The following is a 16288-nucleotide window of genomic DNA, read 5'->3' as shown; positions in this document are numbered from 1 at the left end:
TGCTCATTGCAAGGGTTTGTCACAGAGTGTGTATAGGTGCAGCCACTTGCGGATTGTATCCCATAGCCCCCCAAAACTAGTGGGACCACAAATATTTTTCCTGATTTCTGTATTTCTTACGCAAGGCATATCTAAGTTCCATACCGTGCAGTGTCCAAAAAATGGTGAACCTCAGGGGTAAGGGTCAAGGACGAGGGCGTGGGGTTCCAAGCGATGCAGTTGGCAGTTCAGGGCAGGGTGACACATCAGCACCTGTTAAGGAGGGAGCAGTGGCACACTGCAGATATCCACTCCCTAGCTTCTTTGCTAAACTCACGGGGTCTCATGGTAGACCAATATTGAAACCGCAGCAGTGTAAACAGGTGATCACGTGGATATCGGATAATGTGTCCAGTAACTTATCCACCACCCAGTCTTCCACGCAGTCCGCCCACACTAACCAAGTTAGTGGAACCCTTGCTCCAGTAGCTCAGCCTATTTCCCCACAGCCTTGCTCCTCCAGGCAAAGAAGGGATTCAGATCCACCACCAAGCTCCTAGGAACTCTTTTCTGGACCCTTCCCTGAGTCTAAACAAGCGGAGCAGTCGATCTGTCCTGATGCCCAAACTATGTAGCTCACGCAGTCAGTGGGTGATGAGAGTGGGGACTAGCAAGCGGGGTTGGAAGAGGTGTCTGATGATGATGATGAGGCCCGGTTGTCAGACAGTGAGGTTGTTGTCATGGATGTAACTCAAAGTGAGGAGGAGAGTGAGGAATTGGAGGAAAAGCTGGTGGATGAGGACGAGGCGACTGACCCAAGCTGGGTGGATTAGCCTAGTAAAGACTGTGCTTCTGATTGAAAGAGGAAGAGGGGTGGGCAGAGGGAGAAGCAGGGGCAGAGCGAGTAGATCAGCAACTGTTTCACGGAGTCAAACTCCCGTGGCCAGGGCTAGATGTTCTACAAGTCTGGAGGTTTTTTAAAGAAAGTGCGGATTACCGATGGACTGTAGTGTGCAACGTGTGCCACGCCAGGATCAGCAGGGGAGCCACCACTACCAGCCTAACCACTACCAGCATGCGCAGGCATATGAGTGCTAAACACCCCACTCAGTGGAACCAAGGCCATTCAGTGACTGCAAGTCGCACCCCTGCTCCTTCCCCTGTGTCATGTGCTGGCTCTGTCAGTCCCCCCGCCCAGGCCCTAGGCACGAGCGCCTCCTGCCCTACACGTACCCCTTAACCTCCACTATGCTCCACATCCTCCAGCAAGGTGTCCAAGCACAGCATTCAACTGTCCCTGCAGCAGACTTTTGAACGGAAGCGCAAATACACTGCCACTCACCCGCATCCACAAGCCCTAAATGTGCACATAGGGAAACTGCTGAGCTTGGAGATGCTGCTCTATCGGCTGGTACAGAAAGAGGCTTTTAGGAAACTCATGGCGGTGGCTGTCCCTCGGTACTCTGTCCCCAGCTGCCACTACTTTTTATGGTGTGCCGTCCCAGCCCTACACCAGCACGTGTCGGATAACATCATCCGTGCCCTGACCAACGCGGTCAGCGACAAGGTCCACCTAACTATGGACACATGGACAAGTGCTGGCAGGCAGGGACACTATATCTCCCTGACGGCACATTGGGTCAACTTGGTGGAGTCTGGGACAGAGTCTGACCCTGGTTACGCTCATGTGCTGCCCACACTTTGGATTGCGGGGCCTACCTCGGCCATGGTCTCTCATGAGTTGTACACCTCTATCTCCTCCTCTTCTTCCTCCTCCTCTCTAATACCCTCCACGAGCACGTCACCTCCATTTTGTAGCACTAGCTGCATCAGCAGTGCGGTTAGTAAGTGCCAACAGGCAGTGTTGAAACTGCTGAGCTTAGGCGACAAGAGGCACACGGCCCAGGAGATGTTGCAGGGCATCACGGCACAGTCAGATTTTTGGCTCGCGCCACGGAGCCTCAAACCAGGCTTGGTTGTGTCTGACAATGGGTGAAACCTGGTGGTGGCTCTGCAACTCAGCAGCCTCACACATGTACCATGCCTGGCCCACGTGTTCAACGTAGTGGTGCAGCGGTTCCTTAAGACCTACCCCAATTTGGCTGACTTGCCCACCAAGGTGCTCACCAATTTCCGCAAGTCAACCACAGATGCTGCCACCCTTAGGGCCGTGCAAAGGCGCTTGCAACTGCCGGCTCACAGACTGCTGTGCGACGTGCCCACGAGGTGTAATTCCACCTTCCAGATGGTAGCCAGAGCACCCTTAATGGTGACTGACAGCTGGCCTAACCAGTTAGCTGTCAGCACCTAGGTTCATGTCCACTAAAAATCCCAGCCCCTGGACTCAGTCCAATTTTTGGGTGGGCTCACTTGCTTCCTCACTCATTTTTAATGGTTCTCTGTGTGCTCAATGCCATGCAGTGTCTGGCCTAATTTTTAGGAGGCTCACTTGCTTCCACACTCACTTTTAATGGTTCTCTGTGTCCTCACTGCCATGCTCTGATGTCACACTACGTCTGCGGTGGAGCGGGACTGGTGGCTGGGGGCCCGCCAACCCCCCCCCCCCCCCCCCGCCAACCAGCCAGCTGTTTTATTTTATTTTTTTTTGTCTAGCCGTGGCCGGGGCCTCACCACCCCTGGTCGAGAGGCATCAGGTGTACCCTTGATGGTGATTGACAGCTGGCCTAGCTAGTTAGCTGTCAACACCTAGGTTCGTGTCCACTAAAAATCCCAGCCTCTGGACTCACTCCAATTTTGGGGTGGGCTCACTTGCTTCCTCACTCACTTTTAATGGTGTGCTCAATGCCATGCAGTGTCTGGTATAATTTTTGGAAGGCTCACTGGCTACCGCTTCTACCTTGATCACTCTGTCCTCACCGCCATGCTGTCAGGCTAAATTTTGGGGTGGTTCATCATATGCTTCCTCTGTTTTAATGGTTCCCTGTGTTCTCACCGCCATGCTGTGTCAGGCTGAGTTTTTGGGTGGTCCATATGCCTACCTCTGTTTTAACCAGGCTGTTGCACAGAATTAGGCATAATGGTGGCATTAGGCTGCCTCAAAGGCATGCATACATGCTGCCCCTGCTGTTTCCTGTCCATTTCCGTTGTGTTTCCATCAATTTCTGAGGTTGACAGGTTTCCACACGACCTTCCCTCTACCGAACTTGAGTCTCCTGCAAAAATTCTCACGTCTCCCATTGACTTCAATTGGGTTCGTTACTCAAAACGAGTATCGGGAAATAGTCGTCTCGAGTAACGAGCACCTGAGCATTTTAGTACTCGCTCATCACTACTCCCGATATTTGTATATTCGAATGAATATCGAATCCCACTATAGTCTATGGGAGAAAAATCCTTGGGACCTGGAAATCAATATTCGACCACTAGGAGGTCACCAAGTGCACAAAGACACCTCAGGAAATAATGCCAACACCACTGGAATGCATATGGGACAGCAGGGGAAGCATGACTGGGTGCATCTAACAATAGTGATGAGCGAACTTCTCAATTTTCAGTTCGGATCCCGAACACGAACAAAAAAAAAAATGTTCGTGATCGGTTTGTGTTCACCGAACATTCACAAACAAATTACAAACGTAGAGTAGAAGCATACATTTCGATCTAGTGGTATACACTTGCGTACGTATCAGATGCAGTGTAAAATACGTAATAACGAAAATTAACGGTAACTACAAATCAGTAGTAGCAAGATAACAGGTATTATCCAGCAATCACAGTATACAGTATACACTATCTGTAGATGTCTGAACACACTGCCTTCTAAACTTCTAAATATATGGTTTTTATACTATAAGCCCTAACAAGGGCTTTTGGGGGTCCCTTCCTACCTAACTTTACCTTAAAGCTCTCTCTCCCTGGTGTACAGCCTGTCCCTCTCTAGCTCCAACCAGCAAGTGAAACGATTCTGAAATCACTATACGTATCTTCAGGGCATAGTTTAGCCAGCCAATCACAGTTAGAGGTTTGTTTAAAGTCCTGCCTATTCCTAGTGCCTCCCCCCCCTGCATGTTTATTTGCTGTTTGCTGTTTATTTGCAAGGGATGTGGGAGGGCAAATCAAATTTTTACTGTGTTATCGTTCGAATATTCAATTTTAATCGAATAGCATGAATAGTGTACTTATTCGACCAAATAGCTATTCAATAGAATACTATTCGCTCATCACTAGTCAACACAACAACACACAAAGAGTTGTATCATTCACATTTTTTACTGAGCACATTCAGTAAGCATCCATAGTGTTCGTAGAAAAAGTAAGTGAACCTACAGCTTACAAGTTAAAGTTGTTCATGACAAAGCCTAGTTACTGACAAATGTAGTATTAAAGTGTCACTGTTGTTATGACTTTTAAATCAACAGTAAATGTAAAATATATATATAAATATATATATATATATATATATATATATATATATATATATATATATATATATTTTATTTTTTTTTATCATGGAAAAATGGAAAACATGGAACTTCCTGTGTTCTGACTCTTTTTGTTTTTCAAAGAGTCTACAAGCATGAAGTCTAGTGTTTTCCAGGTCGTCTAACCACTTACAGAGAAGGCAGTCATGTGATTGATGGACACATTGAGCTGTGACTCTCTGTACTGGCCAGAATCAGCTCAAGATTAACAGGACTGCCTTCAGGAGACTGGACCTGAATTTCTCGTAAGTACAAATTTGTTTTACAGCATAATACCAACAAAAATAATCAATGTATATTGCAAACTTGCTTTATATCACATTTACTGTTGATTTAAATTTTGAAAGTTATAAAGATAGGTACACTTTAAGAAAGACAACTTTTAAAGGACCCATGTTAAGAAGTATGAATAACTCTAGAAAAGCATTGTAAAGGCCTGGGTGTACATAAATACATACTCAGGTTATGTAAGAATGGAGAAAATTCCGGAGTGTTGCTATCGTTCTTAGGAGTGGGAGTTCTGTTATTGTGTTTTGTGGTCCCTATCATAACAAATGACACTTTATTGGCACTCCACACTCCTTCAGGTGACATTCCTGTCAATGACCTTTATGAAACAATTGTTGCAGACTATGCACTAGGCAAAGGAAATCAGAAGTACTGTTGAAAAGCAACCATGTCACTAAAGAGAAAGGTGCTCTTTCTTTGTAACCATATAGTTCCCTCTCCCTAGAGCTTGGCTTGTGATTTTCTTTACCCAATACACAGTCTGCAATACAGTTGATTCATAAAGGTCATTGAGGAAAATGTCACATAAAAGAGTTTTAAAAGATGTGTGGACTGGCAATGCAAAATCAAGTATCAATTTGAACATAACAGAACAGAGGGTAACAGCAACAAACCTGTTGAAGATTCTACCAATGGGGAGAAAAGAAAACATCTTGTGTTTGTAAGGTGTTCATGGGATGAAAGCACAAAAAAAGACAGGGGACATTTATCAAGACTGGGGTACTTGTACTGCAGTCTTAAATAAGGCCCCATCAGAAATTACCCTGGGCGAGGCCCATCCGCACTACGGGGTGCTCACCTCTTCGAGAATCTGGCGGGACCTGCACTTGATTCAGGAGTTGTAAAAAAATTTACACCTGCTCCAGAGCAGGTGTATATTTTTGCCTGGTTTACTCTAGGCATAAATATTGATAAAATGAGGCACAAATGGAGGCCACACCTTCTCCCCAAGCAGGAAAGGATGGCATACACCAAGGATAATAGGTGAATCTGCCCTTTTCCGTGGTGTACGCCAGGGGCACATTTTGATAAATGTCACCCAAAGTACATAAAAAATACCTAAATAAAAAATCTAGAAATTAAAAAATCTAGAAAATATTTTACCAAACCAACAACCAGATATAGTCAGGCACAATAGCTACACTCTAGAAGACTTCTTTGCTTTTCAAGCAGGTGGAAAAATCAGTAACTTTGAATATATGCTACATATTCATGTGGTATGCTCAACGATTTTTAAAAGAGTTCCATTTGTCCAACAGTATACAAGAAAAAATTGGGACACTCACCACTTCAGTAGCATACTCAAACATGTTCTTTTATTTAATTTCTTTTTAAACCGGCATCTCACTGGCGTCTTAGCCTGCTGTGTCTTTTAAAAGAAATGAAATAAAAGAACACGTTGGAATATGCTACTGAAGTGGTGAGTGCTGCAATTTTTTCTTGTATACAGTTAGAAAATATTTTATGCCATGCAAGACATAAAGTAGAACGTTTTAGCTAAAGGAATCATGTTACATTTAGAGGAAAAAAAGCTGTGCACAAACACAATAACTTAATTCTTTGAAATGTGATAAAGGGAACATCATAATTTTGGGGTACTTCGCTGCCACAGGGCTTGGACTCTTTTTGATCTTTATTGAGACAATGAAATCAAAGGTGTATAACAATATTTTACAGGACAATATAAAGGTCACAGTCCTTGGTTTCAAGACTATAAAAAATGTTAGGAAGACAACGACCCAAAGCACTTAAGTAAATCATCTAAAGAATGAACTCTTTAAAGGAGTCTGGTGAAATTTTTTATTAAAGTATTGTATTGACCCCCCCCCCCCAAAGTTACGCAAATCATTAATATACACTTATTATGGGAAATGCTTATAAAGTGCTTTTTCCCTGCACTTACTACTGAATCAAGGCTTTACTTCCTGGATAACATGGTGATGTCACTTCCTGGATAACATGGTGATGTCACTTCCTGGATAACTTGGTGATGTCACTTCCTGGATAACATAGTGATGCAACGACCCGACTCCCAGAGCTGTGCGGGCTGTGGCTGCTGGAGAGGATGATGGCAGAGGGATGCTCAGTGTCTCTCTAGTGGACATCTGGTGCCAAAAAGTTATACATATTAGTAAATTATGTATATTTAAAAATATTATACCTTTCAGTACAGTATCAGCTGCTGAATGTCCTGCAGGAAGTGATGTATTCTTTCCAGTCTGACCCATCTCAGTCAATGATTGGCTGAGCATGCTGTCACCGCCAACTGATTATTTCAGACACCAGAGGAACGTAGAAAGATATAAAATAAGATAATTATTATGTCTTATATAAGGGCAGCACTATATTAAAAAAAAAAGTACAGTACCTCTTACTTTGATTATTTTTATTTTAAATTTAGTACAAAATGGAGAAACCTAGTGTTTACTTGTTTTATTTATTTTGTGTATCCTGATGGATTATAAGGTGCACACACACTGCCTTGAGCTCCTACTGTACATTCATGTGTCTCATTAAATATATATATATATATATATATATATATATATATATATATATATATATATATATATAGATAGATATAATTTTTCCCCTTTCACTTATTTATACAGAAAACATGAGGACCAGATAAACCATGGTGCTGCACTGAGACATCATATGGTGGGTTAAAGAGTGCTTATGGCTAAGTGTCTTTTATGAAGGTCACTAAGGGTCTGTGCACATAGCTTTGCCACATGCATCCTAAGTCCTAAGGGCACCGCATTTTATAGGATGCATCGCAGGCTACATAGATCCACATTGTACAACTGCTCCTCAGGTCTACAGATGGTACAATGGTCTTTTAGAAAAGCAACATAATGCCGAACTTCATGGCTTAAAGAATCCAACTCCATTATATTGTAGGCACTTTAATATGAGTGAAGCACAGCTGACAGCGCACTTCTGCCATCTGTACTTGTATTGTGCTTCTAATTACTGACATGGATTTTTTTTTAACATAAATTATCTCATTCTTAAATCGCCAGGTGGCATTTGAAGCCATAAAAAATCCAGGTTTTAGCGACATTGCGTTAGATGACATCAAACTATCTGCTGGAAAGTGCAATGAAAGTGGTTTTGTTGAACCAACTCGAGTCCCTACTCCTCCCTCTACCACCATTCAGCCATGTAAGTGTATTGTAGTTAGAATTTTACATTATTCTTAATTACATGCAAGTCATTGAGTGCGTATTTGGAGTAATTATCAGGTCTTGTGACAATTCTCGGGCACTGCCATGCATTTGAATCTTGTTTTAGTGCCAGTGATATTGACAGATGGAAGTAGTGATTGGTATGAGGAGGCAAGGAGAATAATTGGCCATGCTGACTCCTATATTCATAAAACAAATCTGTTCTGGTGTATAACTAACAATATTCAGAGCTGTGCATTTTACTGTTCTGTGATTGCTGCTAATAATTGCTTCAGCAGTAAGATCTATTTCTTCATCCCCGTGCCTGACGTTGCCTGTCGTAAATTTGGCTGATTTCAAACAATTGAGCTTAATAGCCTAATGTGAGTGTTCTGTTCTAGAGCAGAGAATATATATATGTGCCTATTGGTTTTCTCTATGGTCACTGTTACACTGTTTGTTTGTTTATTTATTTTTGTTACTAAAGAAAATTGAAATATGTCTGTGTCAGTTAATTAGTATGATTGGCAATTATTATGGCATTCATGTTAGGACCCTGGAACCTAAGGGGGCACAAAGATTCCTCTTCCGCAGAAGAAGACACCATTATTAGATTGTAAATGCGGGTTGTCACTCTTGTTTCAGGAGTGACAGTCTGCTTAACCAAATACAGGACAACACTGCGGCCTGTGATTGGTTAAACAAGCTGTTTCTCTATAAACAAGAACGATAGGCCGCTCAACCAATCACAGGTTGTGGAGCTGCCCCATCCCAGTCAGCCTGTGATTGGCTAAGCGTGCCTTTACTGAAGTAGACAATGGGGTAGGACCAGAAAGCCACAAGAAAACACCAGGGGAGCGCTGACAGGAAAAAACAACTTTCTATTTTGTTTTTTGAGGCATGCAGACGCTCTTATTCATTCTTCTTATGATCATTATTTACGGCCATCATTATCGAACAACGGCTGTTACATTGCCTAAAAATAAACCATTGTGGGAACATAGCCTAAAGGAGTATTCCGATCATCTAAATTTTGTCAGATGATAGGGAATTTAAAAAAAAAAAAACAATTTTGAAAATGTTTTGCATTAGCAAAATTGATTTCTTTTGAAGTTTGTCCCGTTCATCTCCTTGTAGCGTTTCACTCTGAGCACAGTGGCTGTATGTCGAGTGGTCGGGACCTTGATGAGTGGTAAATATACTTTATACCTTCTCCACCGTCTCCTTCTGAGCTTACAATTGTCTCCGGGGCTTAGATTGTTCCTGGAGAGATGTGTTACCTTGGTGAGAAACACAGCAATGTTGAACTGATTCAGCTCAGCACGGATGCATCCCCTCCCCCCTCCTAGCCTCCTGCCAACGATTCCCCCGACCACTGCGCCACAACAGGGAGAAAATTAGGACTCAGCTGTGCTGACTTGAATTCTTGTCAGATGAGTATAACCTGATGCTAGTCAAAAAAATGAGTTAATGTCATATTTGTATATCGTTTTGGTGTAGTAAGAACTCAACCTGATAATGCAGATGGGATTGAGGGTATATTACGAGTGCACTACTTGGTTAGCACCTGTGTACCGAATAAACTCGTGTGAAGTGGTAGGCTCTCTAGTAATCACCCTTTGTGTAAAAGAACTACATTAAGTATGATTAATTCAACATTTATATCTTTTACTAGTGTAGAAAAAAATGAATAAAACAAAGTTAAAAATAGATTATATGCACATTGCACATCAACAAGGAGTATATAGCAATAAACTTAGTGTTATAAATTGTTAAAAACATGAGAATTAAGAAAATTATGAAATATATATTATATTAACATGGAAAGTCTTGTGGTGAGTACTGTATATATATATATATATATATATATATATATAGATAGATATGATTATTGTCCGTTGGCGGCTTTCCAGGGCCCTTGCAAGCCGCTAATTGTTTAAATACTGTACTGGCAGCAGGGTATTCAGCATCTATGCTGGCAGCATGTAACTTGATCTGCCAATGAGCTGATAGCCCGTCAAGATGAACTATACAAATGAGTTAATGATGAGTTTAAAGGAGAGGTGAAGGGGAAAAAGTATCCGGCCCCCGGATTCTGTATTATGTATTTATACCTATGAAGTGACAGAAAGAGCCGAGTAGGCTGGATGAGCGCTGTACTGGGCTCTTTCTGTTTGCTCCATAAAAATGGACCCCCGCAATCTCCTAGTTTTCCCCTATCTTGTGCATAGGGGGAAAGTTGATTTTCTGGGAATACCTCTTGAAGGCATTTGTACTATTGTTGAGCAGTTTATAGCAGCTGCACTTTTTTTTTTTTTTGCTCGGGGAATGGTGGGGGTATGGGTTAAGCTTCTTTATTAGCCAGATTAATTATGTATGTTTTTTTTTGTGCAGAAATTTAATTTGTACAGCAGTACTCCTCTCCTCTCCTGGCTTCGTTTTCTAGTCAAATTTTGCTATCCAAAAAATTGTGCAAAACAATTGTGAACAATATTTATTCTACAGTGGTGTACCTATTTGGATGGAGAGTGCTGTTATAATTATTGCCAACACCAAGAACCATCACAGTCCATCTAAATTATTGTTAATTATTAAATTATTAAAAATAAAATTACATCTTTATTGAAGCTAAAATATTACTACTGCCCTCTGTAGTATAGTATAGGCTGATAACTGTCCGCTGGCAAGGGATACTAGGTTCTCATATTTCTAAATATATTTGATGCAAGTGGGGCTCAGTATTTTAAAAGATTACTGTCCCCTCCACCCGATGTTTCGCCACCGAAGTGGCTTTGTTAAGGGCTAATGGAGACTCTATTAGTACCGCTGGCCGGTGGACAGTTATCAGCCTATACTATACTACAGAGGGCGGTGGTGCTTAAGCATTTTAAAAATTTTGGCTTCAATAAAGATGGAATTTTATTTTTATTAATTTGGTTGGGCGCCAAAAAGTGTTATTTTGGACCTTGATGGTTCTTGGTGTTGGAAACAAGTATGCACACACACACAAAAAAGATTCATCAAGGCCTTTGCACCTAATGATACATTTTGCACTGCATGGAAAAAAAATTGCAATTTCAAAAGAAATTGTGCAGATAATAAATGTGGCCATTATTTTTTATAGTTCGGAGGAAAGAAGGGAAAGAGGGAATATGACTGAAAATTTTAAGTATGATAAAGTTAACTAAGCAAATTTTTGAGAACTTTGCGAATCCAGCTTCACTCATCCCTTGTTTTGACATGTCTCTATGCCATAAAAACACATAACATAAAAGTGCAACAGGCCACCGCTAGTAGCAAAACACAGATCCAATACAGGTATATTAAAAAAAAACAAAAAACTAAAAGAAGCCCCCCACAACTTAAAAAAATATCACCATAAAAATAATGAGGCTCTTGGCATAGCATTTGTAAATAGTGTGAACCATTCACCACAATAAGGTGGCCTCAGGCTCAGGATGGACCCTACACTGCACTTTGGCCTCTGCCACTGGCAAAAATAACCACTTGGGTGGGATGGGTGAAGTGCACAACCAAGTAGAGGCAGCTACTACCTAATCTGGAACACAGGCAAAAAGACACATTTGGTCAGCTCTCCTACAGCACCATTCACACTAGGCAGGAGCATGTTTCTATGGCTGAAATTGCAGACACTCAAAAACACAAAAAAATGCAACGCTATGTCAAATGTTTTTTTTAAAGTGGAAGTGCCCATTTCAATTTTAGCCTCGATTGCAACAGACCAGTATCTATCCATTATTATGACACCAATAAGAGGCCTATGTATATAATTGAAATAGACAAAGAAACGTTCCAGGTGAAATTTTGCTCTGGGCATCAAGGTCTAAAACAATTTCCATCATGAACGACATAATGGAATTTGATTCAATATACAAATATTTAAAACCTGCCACATTATGTTACATTCCTATTACTGTCCATAATTACGGTGGGGAGGCAATGCCTGATGAAGCTTGATAGAAACGCTCTGTATCTGTCTTGCATACGTTTGAAGCCACTGCCATAATAAAGCAGAAACATATATGTTAATAATAGGATTCCTATATCCCTGCCAGCGCGTTTGACAGAGCGGCACTAAACGTGAGACTGAATAAATCCTGTGTATTCCTTGTACATTCCAATCGGCACATCTGTCATTTTTTTAACGTTATTAACTTTGTTTCATTTTTTCCTTGTCATTTTTTTTCTCTTCCTAACACCTACTCCTGCAGTCTATGTAATCACTAGTTATTATGTGTCACTCATTGTTGCCAATGATATCCGTCTCTTCATTCCTAATCTTCTCAATGTTATGTCCTTTTGTGTTGAGAGATTGCGAATTATAAGTGTTTGTCTGATAGAACAAGGTCTTGGAACCTCACAGGAACCTATCTCTAATTTGTATAGTAGGAAAATAGACCATCTTGGATGGAAAGTACACAAAGCAGCAGGTAATATAAAGTTGATAAAGTTCTGCAGCAGAGAAACTTCTTACTACAGACACAGTTTTGGTTTAACATAAAGTCTCGAGACCCAATTACAGAGTTTCTGATTTACAGAATACAGAACTCACTAAACATTTGTGTGGACGTGTACATGAGCAGTATGTGCACATCTCTGCTTACTTATGTTGGTGTTCTACATAGAGATCTATGAAAAGTAGATAAGAGCGGGGACTCCTATCAAAGAAAAGGAGTCCCTGCTCCTGTACTGTACATTTACTCTGTTTTTTAAGTCAGAGAACGTGTGGTCTAACAGAAAAAGCAAGAGACAAAGGGGGGCATTTATCAAGTTAAAAAAGCGTATTTTTCGACGGGAAATGGTCAGAAGCAAATTCATTTATTCACAAATGGCCGTTTTGTGAATAAAATATTCGCATCTGGCCCCTTTCAGCTTGGTACGCCAGGGGGGCAGGGAGGGGGTGGAATGGGGGGGCGTACTTAGAGTCCGCTCAATTCAGCATTTGTTTCACTGAAAAATAGTCAGGAAACCTACTCCAGCTCTGAGCAGGCGTAGGTTTCCTGGTGCGCGATTGGCGCGCACGGGATTTATGTAGAGGTAGTGCGCCTCTACATAAATCTCCGTAGTCTTGGAGCAGCTGGGACATCTTTAAGTCCGGCGCAGAAATGCTGGACTTAATAAATGTCCCCCATAGTGTATACCACTGAGTATGTAGGGGAACAGGGACTCTTGTTTTCGCCAGGAGTATCTGCTTCAAGTTTCAAGGGTGCTATACCACAATAGTTGGATATACTGTACAGCAGCGAGGACTTCTGTCATTGTGCAGGATAACAGGCGGGGCAGCAGAGAGCACTATGAATGACTGGATAGAATACACCGCTTATGGAAGGACAACAGCTGATAAGTACTAGAAGACATGACATAAACCTGTATAACTTTCTTGTACTAGTTGTTTTGAATTTTTTTTTCTCCAGAGTACCCCTTTAACCTCAGCACATATAAATGGGGCCTACATTTTTGGACAGAATGCCTCACTCAGAAATAAGTGATGGCCAATGATTGTGATCAATACCCAAACTCAAATGTATAGAGGCCTCAATACTCTCTTATTGATGAACCTGTACTTCCTTCAGGGCAGTCCTTGACTCTTTGATCCAGCCTGGAAGGAAAGAGTGTACATTCTTCAGATCGAAAATTCAGTAAATAATGGAAGCCTGCATAAAAGCTGAAAAACAAGCTCCTCATTGTAAAAGTATTAAGCTGTACAACAAACAAACAAATATATTTTCATTATTTTTCACGCAAATCCAATTATAGAGAAGAATTGGAAATCACTTAAAAGAGAATCAAATTAGTGGAATCACCAAGAGAAGAAGTGTAAGAAGAAAGCAAAAACATCAACAATGACCAGCGTAATTATAGTGAGGGATATTATCCGTAGTGATTGTTCTAGAAGAAAGATAAAAGAAAGCAGTTAAAGAACTAATCAGTAATATTAGCTGTAATATATTGTATATGTAGAAGAGGCATATATATCTGCAAAAGGCAAATTAGCTCACATTATATCGAGGTCTTGACATCATCTACACAACCTCCTATGGAAAATGGTATAGCCTATTATATATTGTCCACCTAATTCGGTTAATAAAATGAAGCATTTGTTTTAATAGGTATTACGTTCCCAACACAAAATAGCTTCCCTACCCTCCTGCTGTTATCAACAGATGTTGTTTTATTTTTTTTATTTTATTTTTTTTTGTTTACTTAGGCGAGTAGATTTTTTGAAGCTAGAATGTTGAAGGGTGAAGGTTATTTTGGTGGTTTGGTAAGATTTTAAAGTTTGCTATCACTTTCAAAACATTTTTAAAAGTTTTCAGTCAGGGTCTGGGTGTTCAACCCCCCCCCCCCCCCCCCCCAACCACCACCACAAATTGCAAGATAGGAATAGAAGATGCATATCACAGGGCAAGACAGATTCTATTTTAAGTCTGTGGAGCCCTATTCCATCAATGGTTTAGGGTAGATTATGTAGAAAAAAGCGAGAGAGTGAGAGTGAGACAATCTTGGCTGGGTCCTTCCCGGAGGAATATCTGGCTAGTACTGTGCTTCGAGACTCTTAAAATGAGGCTCCAAGGGCTCTTCTTTTGCATATTCATGTTTTACAGGGAGCAATGCACCTAGGATTTCACTGCATTGAGCGCTTTAACCGGCAGCCGGCAGTGAAATCGTTTGGCTGGTCTCCCTGAGATCAGCGATCTGTTTCTCTTCCAACCTTGTCAGGATATGGGACCAGGAAAATAAAATAAAGGTGCAGCCCTGAAGCTTACACCGCCCCGCTGTCACTGCCTAATTGCCTTAACTGCCCTTATGGCAGCGGACAACTGGTAGTCAGTCCCTAATCCTTTCTAAATGTGAACACAGAACAAAGATGAGTCAGAGGTCAGCAACAAGAGGGCATTGTAATACAAAACGTGATCCAAGAGCATAGTCAAAGTCCAAAAGCCAGAAGTTAGAATACCAAGTGCACAATGCCCAAAGGAATGCTAGGTCAAGACACACTAGTAAACTAGGCTATATCGCAGGCAAAGGAAACAGGCATGGAAGGATACTTATGGGGCTTGAGGTCCCAGCCCCCGGCATGATTGGGGCTGAGACTCCAGCCCCAGGACATGATTGGGGCTGAGACTCCAGCCCCAGGACACATACAGTAGTGTAATTAGCGGTGCCAGATGCCAATCATTAAACCCTAACACAGAGCATCTGTGCTGCTCAGCCTGGTGGAGGGCGGGCCCGGCAGCTGCAAAAACACTGAAAGCCAGGGCGCCCCAGCAACCCAGTTGCCAGGGACAACGCCAGCGCTGTCAGAGTTGTTGGCTGTAACTACAGATCGTAGGAATCTGGGCACCCAAACACTGACCAATCAAAGCTTTAATTTTGAGTAGTGTTGAGTAAGCACAAATGCTAGTGCTGGTTACTGGTGTCAAGCACTTTCATTTCAAAGTTCCTTGTGTAATGATGAACCTTATTGAAATTAGTGGGAGACATAAGCATTAACCAGGTGTCCCTGCTCAGCAGAGTGGAGGGTGCCTGATTCACCTTACAGGGATGTGTAGTCCTACAACATTGACCACACCAGATTTACTAAGAGGCACATGCCTCTAAGGTAAATCGGGTGGGACCTGCTACTGAGCAGGTGTAGATTTCTGCCATGATTTACTGCTGTGACTCACTCTGATATGAGCAACCTCAACCATAGAGACAATTTCTCTTTGACCAAGATGCAAAACCTGGCGGAAGGAATAAGGACCAACAGACTGGGTCAGTACATAGAAATTGCAGGGTATTGGAGATAACATGCAGTCAGGGTTAGGTCCAAGAATCAGCATCATGGTCTAATAACCAGAAGGTAATCTAGAGTCCCCAAATCACAGAGGACAGATTGAAAACAAAGACACTAAACATGCTAACACAGCATAAGGAAACTTAGATAGAAGAGTGGAATACATGCCTGGCCACAAAATACTACGGTTAGCTGCCCTCAGCCCTCAGAAAGCAGCAAAGTATTCATGAAGTGTACAGCATATACAGGAACAAGTGCCAAAATCTGAAGTGCTCTTGTATCAGAAAGAGAATTAAGTATAATTCTAAGAGTCTAGCCTTTCTTGTGGCAACAATACCGACCTCTTTCTCAGGTGTTTTTTCAGTAAGAAAGTCAATACCAGTATTTTTCTTGAGTTTTCAGTAAGAAAGTCCTGTAATTGATATTGTATTGCTTCTTTCATTTTGATATCCACCGTTTTAATGTCTTTTCAGTGCTTATACAGTATTTCTTCTTTCATCATAGATGTCGTTTCACTAAAGGCCTTTTCCGGGTCTTTTTATACTTAGTAATCATTAAAGGCCTTTCCGTGACTATTTCTTCTTACTGTATGTTGTTTAAATAGTCAT

General features: G+C 41.6%; 1 protein-coding gene across 2 annotated transcripts in view; it reads left to right on the top strand.

The window, feature by feature from the left end:
- TMPRSS15 (transmembrane serine protease 15) overlaps positions 1-16288 on the top strand; it is a 302887-nt gene that overhangs the window by 168446 nt on the left and 118153 nt on the right. For both annotated transcript variants that reach the window (XM_069945651.1, XM_069945652.1), the window contains one exon: positions 7736-7877. In XM_069945651.1, the coding sequence (XP_069801752.1) occupies positions 7736-7877 (142 nt within the window). The remainder of the gene's footprint in view (positions 1-7735; positions 7878-16288) is intronic.

Source organism: Dendropsophus ebraccatus, chromosome 11 (genome assembly GCF_027789765.1).
Source record: "Dendropsophus ebraccatus isolate aDenEbr1 chromosome 11, aDenEbr1.pat, whole genome shotgun sequence".
NCBI lineage: Eukaryota > Metazoa > Chordata > Amphibia > Anura > Hylidae > Dendropsophus > Dendropsophus ebraccatus.
Note: the sequence above shows the minus strand (reverse complement) of the source record. Positions and strands in the feature narration are given on the sequence as shown.